The 16109-nt window shown below is 38.6% G+C and overlaps 1 protein-coding gene and 1 pseudogene across 9 annotated transcripts in view; both read right to left on the bottom strand.

Moving 5' to 3' along the window:
- Positions 1–854: 854 nt before the first annotated feature.
- EXOC2 (exocyst complex component 2) overlaps positions 855–16109 on the bottom strand; it is a 237385-nt gene continuing 222130 nt past the window's right edge. For 4 of the 9 annotated variants that reach the window (XM_014453134.1, XM_023751405.1, XM_014453140.2 and 1 more), the window contains 3 exons: positions 11969–12030; positions 9563–9622; positions 7540–7730 (listed from right to left, as the gene is read on the bottom strand). In XM_014453134.1, the coding sequence (XP_014308620.1) occupies positions 7637–7730; positions 9563–9622; positions 11969–12030 (216 nt within the window). In that variant the 3' untranslated portion in view covers positions 7540–7636. Of the gene's footprint in view, positions 1838–3909; positions 4731–7376; positions 7508–7539; positions 7731–9562; positions 9623–11968; positions 12031–16109 lie in introns of those variants that run through there. The other 5 variants (XR_002828487.1, XR_002828488.1, XM_023751403.1 and 2 more) reach the window with 5 other exon arrangements.
- Positions 6600–7428, bottom strand: LOC102429259 (annotated as a pseudogene).

Genomic DNA, 16109 nt, shown 5'->3' with positions numbered 1-16109 from the left:
GTAAGATCTGTGTCTGTACGTATTTTTTTTTGCATATGGATGTCCATTTGTTCTAGCACCATTTGTTGAAAAGACTATCTTTTGTCCATTGTATTACCTTTGCTCCTTCAAAGATCAGTTAACTGTATTTGTATGGGTTTTTGGGTTATGTAATCTGTTCCATTGATCTATTCATCTATTTTTTTTGGCAATACCACTCTTACAGTTACTGTAGCTTTATAGTGACATCTTATATAACGTGTTATGTCATTTACAAAGAGCTAAAAGATAATGACTTTAAAAAGTCATAACCACATATAATTCTTTACTGTCAATAATGTTTAAATATTGTTAGAATTGTGTTTACATTTTTACAATTATTTAATTTACAAAAATAATTGTTGGCTCAATTCAAATAATATTCATACAATGAACTTAACTGATAAATACCTGAAGTATATTTTATTATAGAGGATATCCTCTGGCCTCTCCCTCTTTTAAATTTTGTTTGAAATTTCTTTGCTGAAGAAATGGGGTTGTTTGCTTTAGAGTTTTGTGCAATATAGATTTTGCTGACTATCCATTGTTATGCTCTTCTATACCGTGTATATTTCCTATAAATTAAGAGATCTAGACATCCAATTTTCACCTTTTCCAGGAAGAATACATCATTGGTGTATTGTACGAGTTGTTCCTAATTGTGGAATAAAAGTTATTTTCTTTATCTAATCCTCATTTGGTACCTTTAGCATCCAGGGACAGGGAGTAGGGTCATCAGAATAGAAGGCCCACAGCTTATCTCCACTTAAGATTCCCTTCAATCTTTAAAAGTTACAGCAAACAATCATATCTAAGCAACAAAACTTAAGACAATACACATGTAAAGTTTGGTTTATTATGATAAAATAAAACAAACAAAAGTTAATCTGAACTTTCTGTTATAGAGGGCAGACTGAAACCACACATAAGCTTAGGTCTAACCAAAACTATAAAAATGACAGTGCAGTTTGTGTGTATGTGTGTGTGTGTGTGTGTATGCACATACACACAACATAGATACAGTATATATACTGTATATATCTATATATGTGTAGCAAATACACTGCATAGAGTAGTATATATAACTACATGTAGTTATATAAACGGTTAAATATATATAAAAAGCATAACTTCACAAAGAAAAAGGAATAGGAGAGTAAATCATAGTTAGAAACCAAGTGTATGAGTAAGTGGAAACTAATTTAATTAGCAGATCTAAAAACATCAGAGCCTAAATTGGCAGTACTGTATGTAAAAGAAAGCTGCAATCTACTTTGTACTGTAAAAATCCTAAAACGCTCAAGAATGAGTGGTAAGGCAACTTCTGAAAGCGGGGATAAAGTTAAAACCAAATGATTAGTTTAAAGGCTGTTTAAGAAATAGCCAGATGTTCCCAGGTTTCTTCCTTCCACAGGGCTGGGCAATGCCTTCCATCTTTCCACTCCAGCAGACTAGAGCTTTATTCTCCAAAGAAGGTAAATGCAGGTCATGGGATATCAGATCCAGCTGTGAGCCCTGACAAAAATGATCGTCCAAGCCTTCTGCCTCTTCTTCCTTCCAGAAAGCATAAGATCAAAAGAACCCTCTCTGGGAAATCTTACCAGGCCCCCCAAATGACCTAATTATAATAATGTTAGGGATTCACCAATGAAAAGGCCTATACATACCACTCTGATTGACGCTCAATTGGTAAAACCCATCTACTGCATGGAGCATAAAATCCTATTCAGCTTTTCAGTGCTCTACTGCTGCTAAATATGATTAGGTATCCAAAACTTGATAGAAATTTGAAGAAAGCTTATGACATTTGTTCTAATATCTAAGACAAAAGAATAAAATAAATTGGAGACTATACGGAAAGAAGAAAACTCCTAAAAGAGTATTCTTATTCTTAGAGAAATAAGAAATAAACAAAACTCTATAAAAAAGAATATTCAGCCTGGCCAGCATGGCTCAGTGGTTAAGTGTTGACCTATGAACCATGGTTCGATTCCCGGTCAGTGGACATGCCTGGGTTGCAGGCTCAATCCCCAGTGTGGGGCATGCAGGAGGCAGCAGGTCAATGATTCTCTTTCATCACTTAGGTTTTTCTATCTTTCTCTCCCTCTTCCTTCCTCTCTAAAATCAATAAAAACATATTAAAAAATATACAGTGAGAGAAAAATCTTCCTATAAATTAAAAAAAACATATAACATAGCAGAAATGAAAACTCAATAGAAAGGCTGTATGATAAATATGAGAAATTTCTCAGAAAGTATAATAAAAATAAAAGAGATAAAACATGATGAAAAATATTTTAAAATTTTTATAAAGGACCAGGATAGGAGGGAGAGGGAGTAAAAGAAATAATACAAAAAAGAACTCCCAGAATCTAAAAACATTAGACTCACCATTAGGAGTATAAGGGCATCACACTTAGAACATTATGAACTTTCAGAAAACTAGGAAAAAGAGAAGGTTGTATAAGCAGAGACAGACAGACACTGGAGAACAGTGCAAAGGCTTGAGAAACAGTGCAAATTCTGAGGAAAAATGATTTCCAATCTAGAATTCTATATCCAGCCCAGCAATCATAAATATTTTCATCATATATTCAAGGTCTCAAAAATTTTACCTCCCATATACTTTTTTTCTCAGAAAGTTACCAGAGATTGAGTTTTATCAATGAGGGAGCAAACCAAGAACGAGGACAGCATGAGACACAAAAGCAGATGGATGGTCCAACACAGAAGAGAAGCAGGCAGAAGAAAATTTCCAGGATGATGATATTGATGGGAGATCCCAAGATGACAAGTGTGAGGCTGACCTACAGAATACCCAGTCCAAACTAGAGGAGGCTGTGGGTAAAGCTGTTCAAAATAAACTTGATGAACATAGTATTTGAACATAGTGCAAGGACATTTACATAACCTGGTTGGAGGAAGGTCTGGGATGAGTGAAAAGTACATAGAATGCATAGAAAATACAAACAGTACAATAGCAAAAGGATCTTAGTATATACTTGCTTTAGCACTGAATGGCATTTACACAGGCATAACTTGAACACTGAATTGTGATCAAACCAAAATAAAAGGTTAAGAGAAATGTGGGTGTGTGATAGAGGCAATGACAAAGCTGAGTTCTCATCTGCGACTAAAGCTGAAGAACTAAAAAGGAGCCATATGAACCTGTTAAGACAGAAACATTGACGTCAGTATCAAAAGAATCAGAATGGCTAAAAGAATTGAGAGTAGAGGGCTTTAGGGAACAGGCAAAGGGGGAGGGAGCTATAGAGACTGCTACTGAACAGCCAGCTCTGTGGAAGCTCTGTAAAGTATACACTGAGTGGCCAGATTATTATGACCACCCCTTCAGTACTTCGTTGGACCACCTTTTGCCTTCAATACTGCAGTGATTCTTCTTGGCATTGACTCCACAAGATGCTGAAAGGTGATGCGAGGAATCTGACACCATGCCTGATGAATAGCACTGTCCAGTTCTGTGAGATTTGATGGTTGTGGAACCAGCTGCCTGATGGCTCTTTTAACTTCGTCCCACAAATGCTCAATTGGATTGAGATCTGGTGATTGTGGGGGCTACCTAAGCAAGGTAAAGTCTCCCTCATGTTCTTGAAAGCACTCCTGCACAATACGAGCACCGTGGCATGGTGCATTGTCTTGTTGGAAAAAGCCATCTCCCTTGGGATACGCCATCAACATGATAGGATGAACTTGATCAGCAACGATAATTAGGTATGTTGTGCTATTCAGATGTTTATAATGATCTGGCCCTCTAGCAACTTCAGCGGGAAATTATAGCTAATTTGCCTACAAACGTCAGGTGGTCATAATAATCAGGCCACTCAGTGTATATTTAATTAAAAAATATAAAAGGTAATGTGACACATTTGCTACTATGTAACAATCAACAAATATTCCCTGAGGGTTTACTTGGTGACAGCTGCTGGGCTAGAACCTGCAGTAGCCACAATGAGGCAGGCCAATGGCTACTGGCTGCCGCACATGGTACTTCATGGAAGGGCTTCTGGGATCAGCTGGGAGCAGGGCACAAGTAACAAGGAACAGAAAACAACTCCATGGTCATCTGACATTGGGTACACATCCAGGTGAGGCCTGATTCCAGCAGCCCGTCATTTAATTAGATACATTTAAGATGCACTTTGAAAGGGAAGACTTTCGAAAAAAGAAAGGGATGGATATAAATATTTATAAGTCATTCCAATAGACAAAGAAGCAGGGGCAGCAGGAATTGACCAGATGCCAAGGAAGATAATTTAAAAATAGCAGGAAGCTGAGGAAGAGCCTTAAAGTCTGACCATCAGGAGAATCACTGCTGTGTTGAGGCCAAAATACTTTCTTCAAGGAAAAGGCAGCTCTCTTGGAAGCCCCTGCAGTGAGTCAAGAGAACCAGTCCAAAGTGTGAAGTTTCTCTGGTTTCTTCCTTACCACTCTCCGGTCATTTATGACTTTCTAAATGCCAAGTCTAGCAAACACTTCTCAGGACTCATTCTTTGGACACATCTGTAATACTTAACTCTGACAACATCTGATTCTTTCTTCTGACCGTGATTCTTGTTCTTCCCTTGATTTTTGTGACCCTATGATCCCATTCTTCCTTGGTTCTCCTTCTGCCTCTGTGACGAGTCCTCTGTTAGCCTTCTTTGGCAATGAAGTTCAGATAGTGGTCCTGGCTCTCAGGGATCAGTGCTTAGCTAAAGGGTTTGTAGGCAGGTGAAACAGGAATATTAAAAAATATGATCAAAATAACAACCACAACAGTATCAACAATGATCAGTGCAACACAATCACAGTGCCACTCATGGTGATGAAGATGGAGCGACCAGCTCCAGGGCTAACTTTGCCCAAGAGTTGATGGGTCTAGAAAGGAGAAAGGTATTTTGAAATCCTATTGGCTTTCATTAGCCAAATTACAGTCGGTAACCCAAAGAACCCAGATCCTGTGTGTAAAATATTCATTGTTATGTATTTACTAGAGCCCTGATGCACCAAATTCATGCAAGGGGCTCGGCCTTTGCAGCCCCAGCTGCCCCAGCCGGCCCTCTCAGCCTCGGCCAGCCCTGGCTTCATCTGGAAGGTCGTCTGGACAGTCGTCCAGAAGGTTGTTCGGTTCGGTCTAATTAGCATATTAGGTCTTTGTTATATGGGATAACCTAGCCAGGTACAAACAGGCATTCCAGTGATACGTGCAATAAAACTAAGTGTAAAATGTGGGTGAAGAGAAAATGAGATGGCATCAGTACACAAAAAAACATGATGACTCCACTATATAAAAAGATGTAATCCACATTTAAAGCAGATAAAATCATTACAATTGTTGTTTTAATTAAAGTATGTGTGTCAAGTATCAGTATATCCTTTCTATTTTCAGAGCAGTTTATAAATCCATATGAAAACCTTTATGATACTAGTGCTAGGTAATGTTTAATGACAAGAATGTATGCAAGTTTCAATCTATAATAAAGCATAATTTTTAAGCATATATTAAATAAAATACAGTTAACTTTACTTATTTTAGAAACCTAACCTTTACTTAAAAGCTGCTGATTTATGATAACTTTTGGAAAACACATTATAATATCCTTATGCAACTCATAATAAAAACATCCCACACCACATAATCCAAACAGAAACACACAAGGCCATCTTTTACCAAGTCTAGAATTGAAATGTAGTCTTTGCCCTCCATCCCTTTTAGGAAGCCTGCAGCAAGGCTGACAAACAGGAGGATGCTGCAGGGAGGGGCTGCAGCAACTGTGCTGTTGGTGATGCCGGAGTCATTTCCAGAGCATGCCACTCTCATGTACACGGATACAGAAAGTCGTAGTAAAGCCAAACTGCTCCTAGTACTTCCTCAGCACTGATGGCGAGGCCCACTGTGCCAACTGTCAGTAGCAAGGTTGACCACATGGATGTGGATGTGCTAAACCCCAATGCTACCTGGGCGTGAAAGCAAACACCTTTACCTAACATCAATTTTTTTCTTGGCTACCTCTATGTAAATTTGCTCCAAATCTCTCAGAATTCTGCTTACACTGTATTCAGCCGTTTCCTCTTAACCACTAAATTCTTCTGTAGCTCAAATGCTCTTAAAATTCCCCTTTCTTCCAAGAACTGCCCTTGACTTGTTGGAACAGTAATCCTTGAACTACCTCATTTGGGTATGGGGATTTTATGTGCCTAACCTCCATCCTCTGAGCTACGAAAGCACTTACTTGTTCCTATTTTACTTGCATTTTATTACCCTCTCACGTTTGAGTGCTTCCCTGAGCCACAGTCACTGGTGGAGGGCCAGCGGGAAGAGCTGGCTGTGGGGAAGTTAAAGAGCATGAACCGGACAACTCTGAGTGTTAGAGAAGCCACCGACTGCTCTCTAAGCCTTGATCACCTCATCTGTGTCATAAACAAAATACCACCAGTGCAGTGTCCTCAAAAGCCTGTGCTTTGAGAAGTGCTGTGAGATGATTTAGCACAGTGCCTAGCATACGGTGAGCCCTAATCAAGGAGATAATTAGCAGAACACCTGACAAAAGCTTCCCGACGATGCTTAGACAAACATAAGGTAAACTGGAATTTAAATATTTATTCTGAGTGTTAACATTAGACCTATAAAAAGTTATATAGCTAATGAAAATGTTGAGTAAAGATGTTTAGGGAAAAAATGTCAACTAAATTACATATTCCATTGAAGACATTCTTTATTGGCTACAATGGTTAACATGCTTAAGAGAGACAATATTCTGTGTATTTCTTTCTTTTTTTTTTTTTGGTTATCAAATAATCTTTAATTTAAACATTTTCCTTTGTAGTTCTTAACTAGCCCGACATTCCACTGCACCACTGTTGATATCATCTATGATGTCATGAGGGTAGCGGCCATCAACATTGTAGTCCACAGACTGGGCAGTCCCCAGGATCTCTTTAATGGTTTCAGAGAGTTCTCTAGCTACAGATCGGTGCCGCATCTGTCGGGCAATGCTGACAATCTCATCAAAAGTGATATTTCGACTGTGGTTAATGTTTTTTTGCTTCTTTCTGTCTCCTGGCGGTTCTTTGAGGACTTTGAAGATCAGGGAAGAGGCAGAAGGCGCTACCTCAATCTGGGCGTGTCTGTTCTGAATGGTCAGTTTCACTGTAATTCTCAGACCCTTCCAATCACTGGTTGCTTTGGTGATGTCATCACCAACCTTTTTTGGAGACAGGCTCAGGGGGTCAATCTTGGGGTCCAGAGCAGATGTGGCACCCACTTCCCCACCGGTGCACCACAGGTATACGAGTTTGACTTGAACTTTGGCGGAATGGTGGAGGCAGCTGGTGTCGGATGAACCCGGATTTGGGACGACCAAAGAAAGTTGCATCTGAGCCTCCTCCGAGCCAAAAGCCTAAAGCTGTGTATTTCTTAATAAGCTTGGCATTTCAAACAAGGGTATTTTGGTTGAAATAAAACATATACCAACATCTTTCTAAGCTACTAATTCAGGAGAGAAAAAAAAGGAGAAAAACTGCAAATGTAATGCTTTATATACAAATACCTTTAGGGCACTTAAAGAGAATAACTTCATCACTTGTTATCTTTGGATGACCCTTACTTTGGAGGCATTTATGTTTTCATCAAGGCTGAAGAAGCAGCTTGGAAACAGGTGAGTTGCAGGTGCATACTGCTCTTGAACTTGTTCAGCAGCTCTTCCAGTAACCTGCAGGAGCAGAGACTATTTACAGCCGACAGAAGGAAGCTTGTCCAGCAATATAAGAAAACACGCACGGGAGCCAATTGCATGATTTATCGATGGATTCAACTCAGTAACGAAATCAGTCAATCAAAGGAGTAAAAAGGAAGATACTTAATTATGTTTATATATAAAAATCTCTCCTGTGCCCTTCCCCAAGATTAGAGTCCTCCCTAAAACGGATTGTTTGCACCTGAACATTTTCTTCATTCACTTTTCAAAAATTACAATGTAGTCTTGTTGGCACACAGTTCTATGAATGCTGCTAAACACTTAGCAGACTAACAATTCCCGTAACCAGATGCAGAACAGGTCCATCCTTCTCCAAGTTCTCTCCTGCTGCCCCTTTTAGCCACCTTCCCCGTTACCCCGACCCTGGGGCAATAATTTGTCTAGCCTCTATTCCCCTTATTTCTGTATTTTTGTCTTTAACAAATATTGGCAAGTGGTGAACTAAAGCCAGAGGAATCAGGTTTACTTCTAAGTCCACTGGGCAAGTCATTCTACTGCTTTACAAGTCACTTTGTTTTCTTAATTGATCTGATTTGTCCATGTAATTTTAAGTCCAGAAGGGATCTTAGATTCATCTGGTTCAGATGAAGCAACCAAGAAGTGGGCTTACTGCTACTGGGATTGAGAGATTATTTCAGGGGTTGACAATGCTCAGTATTAGGACACTGTACCAACAGATCTAGAACACAGTCCACCCAGGACTATAACAGAGTGACTGTTCTTCTTGACTCCCTGCAAAAAGCACTAGCCTTTGGAGCCATGTTCTATATGTTAAAAATAATGGTAATTGTTTTAATCTTTTATCATATTTATTTTAAATAAATGAACACAGTTTGTCATAAATTCAGATAGAGCTTGAGAATTAGTGTGAGTAAAAGGAAGTAAAAAACTGGCAGGGTTGTAGGTGTGAACACTGCACAGCCATCACTTGTCCATTCAGGAACATACACAGGAACATACAAGCAAAAGAACTGGTCTGCTGCCCACTCTTCCCAGCCCAGTCCACATGTCCCCATGACACTCCTACTGTCAGCCAACCCCATGCATTCTCTCTGCCCTTTAAGTTTGCACAACATCATCTGTGTTAGATGCCAGGGCCCGAGTGTTTCATGTAGTTGATCACCCCCATAAATATTTGTTTAGGGGCTGATCAGCCAAATGCAAAGGTGGGTGGACTTCAGTTACCTTGGAGGACCAAAGATCTACAATGTTTCCACTGCCTCAGCTGAGGGTAGGCTGGGCATTTATGAAATTGACCTGGCCTAGATTTTTGTCTCAGGTCAGAATTTCCTGTTACATGAGTAACAAAGTTTAAATTCAGACTGAGACAATCAATATAGCACTAATGAAACATATCTAACTTCATTATATCATATTTACAAATCTATTCTCTCTTAATACTTTATATATGCAGAGTACAAATCATTGGGCCCTGCATTTTACTACGCTGTCCTCTCTTTTAATTTCTAAGTAGTATCTTCCTCAACATTTAAGAGAGATATAATTGACTGAGTCAAAATAAACTTTCTTATGACGTTTTCTATACTAGACACTTAAACGAAGAAAATAACTAATTTCTAAATTGCCATAAAGCCAGAAGAAGGGTTTTTCCATATTCTGCCACTGGGAGACAAGCAAGGCACAGCTAGCATGATGCATACTACGAAGGGCTACTAAATACTGCTCTTCCTTAAATCCAAGTCATTGTTTATAGAAAGAGTACTTTCAGGTAGCCGCACTGCGCTCAGCATGTCTGCCTGGCTCCCAGGAAAGCACAGAGCACTTACTTTTTGTCTGCTCCGCTGGAAAGCTGGGGCAGCGCTTCCAGAGCCTGCTTAAAACTGGACCTGGAACACAAGCAGCAACACGGAGCTGAAACACTGCTGTTTCTCATGGGGATTAGAGCACCATTAGGAACTCTTAAACACGAAGAAACTAGTATAAAAAGGGAAGCATGTAGGTATGTGAGAAAAAGTACAAGTGAAAAACAACCGAAAAAGTAAGTGAAGGTCTAGTTCCAGAGGCTTTGCAGGAGCAGGGTCAAAAACTTGTTTAGGAAATGAAACAAAACTTGAAAAACTAAAGGAAAAATGGAATTTTATAAAAGGATGCTATTCAATTTGGTTGGTGAAAGTTAAATGAGGACATTTACTTTTTCAAAAAAGTCTTTATTTCAAAACAAAACTGAACTCTAGATAAAGCAACTGGTCAGAAAGGAAGAAAAACTAAGTAGAAATATGATCCTGTGAAAGATTACACAAATGGGGACATTTATAGTATTGATGTGTCTAGGTCAGATTTACAGCCAATATCTTATAATGACTGAACATAGTTGTTTTTTTAATAGAATTTAGCTATTATTATGTTTAAAATTTTTAGGATAATGGAGAGATGTATATATATATATATATTTTTAAAAGTCATCATTATTTCATTTCATGAAAAAGAAAAGTGAAGTTTTTAAAATTTATTTGTTAATCCTGATCCAATGATATTTTTCCCATTGATTTTTAGAGAGAGTGGGAGGGAGGAAGAAGGAAGATGGAAGGAGGGAGGGAAGGAGGAAGGTAGGGAGAGAGAGAAAGAGAGAAAGAGAGGGACATCCATGTGAGAGAGACACATGGATTCGTTGCCTCCTGCATGAACCCTGACCGGGGCTGGGGTTCAAACCTGCAACCCAGATACATGCCCTTGACCGATCGAACCCACAACCCTTTGGTGTGCGGGCCAATGCTCTACCGTTCACTAAGAGAAAGGTGAATAAATAAATGTAATTATCCATGACTTTAAAGTGGTCTCTGATTTTGTATTATAAAAACATCCTCAATATACCAGGAAAGAACTTCTGAGCAGAATTTCCCAAACTAGGGACAGGTATCCTAGCAATATATAGAGAGATAAAAACTGGCACTTGATCCCTTCAGTTGTTCCTGGTGGGGCAGGGTATGGGTGCAGGGACAGCCTAGCTGTGGGCACACTCAGCAACCTCACAATATGAAACCAGCTCTCCTCTCTCCTGACATCGAGGGAGTCTGCATATCTCCATAATCATCCTATTTCCTGTCTCTTTTCCATTAATCATACATGTGATGTTACTATTCTTTATTTTTACATTATGACAATAATGATGATGAAGAAGATACAACCTATTATTTGTAGTGCACTGAAAGTTTAGAAGGTGACTTGACATACTGTCTTATTTAATTTCTCCAAAACTTTGCCTATAAAGTATTATTATCTTCCTTTTATAATAAGGAACCTGGGCTATGAAGGGTTGAGTTACATAGGTACTTACACAAGGCATGCATACACATCAAATATGGAACGAATGCTTTCTATCATCTGTTATTTAGTACTTAGTGTTAAAAAAAAACAATGACTGGGAAAAGGTGTGGTTAAATAACATGGGAGTCATCTAGAAATGGCTCTAGTTGGCCATGATGAACAGGAAAAAGAAGCTGTGTCAGGAAAACAACTTTAGAGGTCTTTCCATTGTAACGATGGCAGTAAGAATGGTGGCATAAGCCATGTTATCAAAAGCTGGACATGAAGGAATATGTGCATTGCACAAAGACCCTAAACATTTGTCTACCACTTGGCTTCTCATGCACATTAACGGCATTGCCCAGCATTTCCTGGGTAATGTTGCCAGTGAAGTAAACAATTTTGTAAAAGCAAGTAGTCATTGCTGTTTCAGTTCACCTACTGATATTTCAATGATAGGAAATCCTGACTTTCATTCAAAACAGCTACAAATTATCATCAAATTTCCACTACAGAATTTTGCAGAGAAACCACAAGGCTTCCTCTTGTGCTGACGATCACAATGTTTGAACTGTCTTGAAAGGCCTGCTATGAATAGACTCAATTCTTATTTTCTCCTTTCTAAAGAAGAATGTGATGCTCTGTTCCATCATTTATGAGACTAAAATTTACCTTACAGAATGAGAAATGTAAAATTATATTACATCTTTTTCCCTTTATATTATGCTACAAAGAACCAGTCTTAGGAATCTGTGGCTTAGTATAGATGTGTACTTTTTAACTAGAAATTTGATCAATCAAATATAAACATTTTCACAAACAAAATCATGCGCATTCACTCTGACCAGTTATCTTTTCAAAGGACTTTATATACTAGTAACACAGTTTTGTTTTTAGCAAACGCTCAGAAAGAACTGTCAGCGTCTCACCTGCTTTCAGGCGTCAGATGGACAGCCACAGTGTCCCTCAGCGCACAGATTTCAAGCCTCGCCTGAAGAGGAAGAAAGGACAAAGTGACAATCAGGACCTGTGACGATTATCACATATGAACAGGTAGTGAGGGCAACGTCTCCAGCCTCTTCACCACAGACACAGTGCTGACAGAATACTGCAGGCGTATGGTTACCTCCGCCCCATGACTATTAGTTAAGAGCACACTTTCGCAAACAGTCCAAAAAAGTTGGCTATGACAAAATTTCCTTTTACTGAAAATTAACTTACAGTCAAGTATGACTGAGTGAAGGCAGAGAGTGAGATATTTTGCTGTGAAAGGTGCGAACTATACAAGGATTTCCCAGCAATCTGTGTTTACTATCTAAACAGTAATTTTCCTATTAGCCTGCTTGTGAGAGGAAGGAGAGTCTGAAACACTGTCCCTGGCTTGTTCCCTCCTGCACAGATTTGAGGATGTGGGCTGGCTTATTTCCTTAAACATATGCACTTCCAGGCACACTGCCTTTAACCTCAAAAATTAAGCTAAAGCTCTACAGATTCAATGCAATGCCTATTAAAATCACAGATGGCTTTTTTTAAAAACAAAAATTGACAAGTTGATTCCTAACATACAAAAACAGTCTTGAAAAAGAATACAGTTGGAGAAATTTACACCTCCTAATGTCAAAACTTTCTACAAAGCTACAATAATCAAGGCAGTGTGACAATGGTATATGGACAGACATGTAGATAAACAGAATACAGACTGAGTGTCCAGAAATGAACCCTTGCATTTATGATCAACTGATTTTTCACAAGGGTGCTGAGACCATTCAATGGGCCAAGAATAGTCTCTTCAACAAGTGATGCTGGGACAACTGGACATTCTCATGCAAATTAGAGCCCGTCCTTAACACAAAAACGAACTCAAAATAGACCTAAATGTAAGCAACAAAATTATAAAATGCTTAGAAGAAAACAGGAATCAATCTCTATGATGTTAGGTTGTGCAAACTTTCTTAGAAATGATATCTAAGTACAAGCAATAAAGGAAAAATATACAAATTGGACCTCATCAAAATTAAAAAAGTCCTGCATTCAAAAGGAAACCATCAAGAAAGTGAAAAGAATGAGATAACATTTCTCACACATGAGGATGGCTGTCATCTGAAAGATACCAGTGACATATACTGGGAAGGATGTAGAAAAACTGGAATCTCATACATTGTTGGCAGGAAAGTAAAATGATACAGTCACTCTGAAAATAGTCCGCAGTTCAATTAAAGATGAAACAGAGTAAGCACATGACCTAGCAATTCCACTCCTAGGTATATAGCCAAGATATATGAAAACATATGTCCACAAAAAACTTGTAAATGAATGTTCACAGAGGCATTCTTCATAATAGCCCAAAGTGGAAAAATCCAGATATTCATCAGATGATGAATGGGTAAATAAAATGTGGTATGTTTATACAATGGAATATTATGCAGCCATAAAAGAAATGCTGTGCTGATCCATGCTGCAGCATGATGAACCTTGCAAACATTATGCTAAGTGAGGGAGATCAGTCACAAAAAGCTGTACTTATATGATTCTGTTTATATGAAACTTTCAGAATATGCAAACCATACAGATAGAAAACAGACTTGTGCTTGTCTCATGCTGTAGGTGGGGGAAAGGAGAGTGACTGTTAATGGGCCTGGGGTTCCTTTCTGGGGTGATGTCATGTTCCAAAATTGATTGTGGTGATTATACAATTCTGTGAACATAGTTAAAAAATCACTGAACTGTATACTCTTTATCCTATAGATATACTGTATGGTATATAGATTATATCTGCACAAACTTTTATGGCAGAAATGCTAACCTAATGCTTACACTTGTTTGCAAGCTTGAAGAAGTGTGACTTTACTTACAGGCCAGTTTTCCTCAAAGTTCTACAGGTGCCTCTGATGAGAAAGCCCACACCCTCCACCTCTGACTCAGGCACCCAGAGTATGGCTGATGCTCAGGAGACCACTTAAAAGAAACAGCCCTATTTTCCAGGAGTGCGTAAAATGTAAAACAATCATAAATGACATGGCTAGCTATTCAAATTAGAGTTAATTACAAAATCTGTAAGCAATCTAGATAAAAGCTGATTTATCTAAGATACAGTATATTCAGTGAAACTTTTCTGTTTGGAAAGTGATTGGTTTTTAAAAAAATATATTTTATTGATTTTTTACAGAGAGGAAGGGAGAGGGATAGAGAGGTAGAAACATCAATGAGAGAGAAACATCAATCAGCTGCCTCCTGCACACCTCCTACTGGGGATGTGCCTGCAACCAAGGTACATGCCCTTGACCGGAATCGAACCTGGGACCTTTCAGTCTGCAGGCTGATGCTCTATCCACTGAGCCAAACCAGTTAGGCTATTGTTTGGTTTCATTTTTCGGTGCTTTAGAAGCATAAAAAATAGTTTATAACTAGAAAGTATATGTATAATAAACTACTTCTACTGTTTATACTGTAGTTTATGTAAAAAACATACCTATAAAGAAAATATCAAAGACAAAAATAAGGTAGAACTTTTAGTTGAATATTTTAGAAGGATTAAATAAGCCACTGTAAAATTAATCTTCATGTAGAAATTTTATTCAAACAAGGTGTTTTAATTAAACTATGAATTATGCCAATTATAAGTTGTGACTATTTATAAAATATACAAAAAATGCATGCAAAAAAAAATCATGCTAAAAGATAGCTAAAATCCTCAGGCTGTCTCTCCACTCCTCTCAACTGGCTTTCTGGAGGTTTTGAAGACTGATGCACTGGCCTTCCATGTAAATGATCATTAGAGATCATTAACCTGTAGTCTTTCTCAGGATCTGCTCAAGAGAAGGGTGTCAAAAACAGCCATTTCAATAAGAAAGGGCAAAGTGGGGCAGCCAAGTTCCAAGGAAGTATCAACATGTTAGGGACCAGATAGTCATGGTGGCTGGTGATCTCCTGGACATACGACTGGTAAGTCCTCACTCAATCGACAGGTTCTTGGAAACTGCAACTTTAAGAGAAACGATATTCAACAAAACCAATTTTACCACAGGCTAATTGCTAGAAACAAGAGATACGTTCCTATGGCATATTTATGGTCAAAAAAACATTGCTAAACTTCTAAATAAGGACCCCAAACACAGCTAATATTAAACATTGAAATAACTGGGAGCTATACATACATTTAAGAAAGATTAATAAAAACAGATAAAATCATTATTTTTCAACCCACTTATTCCATTTCAGGAGCCTGGGTGGCAGAAGCCGAACCTGGCAGCCTAAGGCGCAGGCAGGCCCCACCCTGGATGGGATGCCCTTCATTGAGGGACACATCATGCACCCCACACTCACAGACTGGGACAGTGTAGACAAGTGCACAGCTCTGGGGTGTGGGAGGAAACCCTCGCAGCCGTGGGGAGAATGTGCACATCCCAAACAGACAGTGGCCCCAGTCAGGAATCAATTTTTTTTATTAATGTTATAATGAAATAGTGTCCCAGTGCATGGATTCGTGCACATTGAAAGGAAATTAATTAGAAGGAATATTTTAATATTGCTATTTGCCCTTTCTCTATAATAGAAGTGTCAACCAAATTCACGATCAACAATGACAGATCGAAACACATGTGCGATTGGCGCCGAGAGCTTTATATGCATGGCGCATGTGCGAGTAAACTTAGCCTTTTATATATATAGATAAATTGCTTAATTAGACCTGCTTGCTGATTTAGCTAAACTTTTCCAGCCCAGTGAAGCACCCCAACTTCTCTTTCAGGTAATTGTCAGGAACACAGCAGTAAATATCAACACGAAGCAGACTATTATTGTAGATCATGCAGGGAGAACAAAGGGTAAAATATTCAACTGCAGCAGTGTTTGACTATATTCTGCACAGTGAGAAAACCTGAAGTCATTTTCAAGTTCCACCGTTTCTTACTTCTTTTCAGTGGGGTCAAGTTTCTAAACTTCCTAATCTCCATTGTCTTGCTAATGAAAAGAAAATAGGATTCTATGGAGTCTATCATACCTACTCCAGGACTTCTGTGAGGATTAAAAATGAGAATAAAGGCAGGTGAAAAATCCTACAAAAGACATTTT

The sequence above is a fragment of the Myotis lucifugus genome, unplaced genomic scaffold (assembly GCF_000147115.1).
Source record: "Myotis lucifugus unplaced genomic scaffold, Myoluc2.0 scaffold_21, whole genome shotgun sequence".
Classification (NCBI taxonomy): domain Eukaryota; kingdom Metazoa; phylum Chordata; class Mammalia; order Chiroptera; family Vespertilionidae; genus Myotis; species Myotis lucifugus.
Note: the sequence above shows the minus strand (reverse complement) of the source record. Positions and strands in the feature narration are given on the sequence as shown.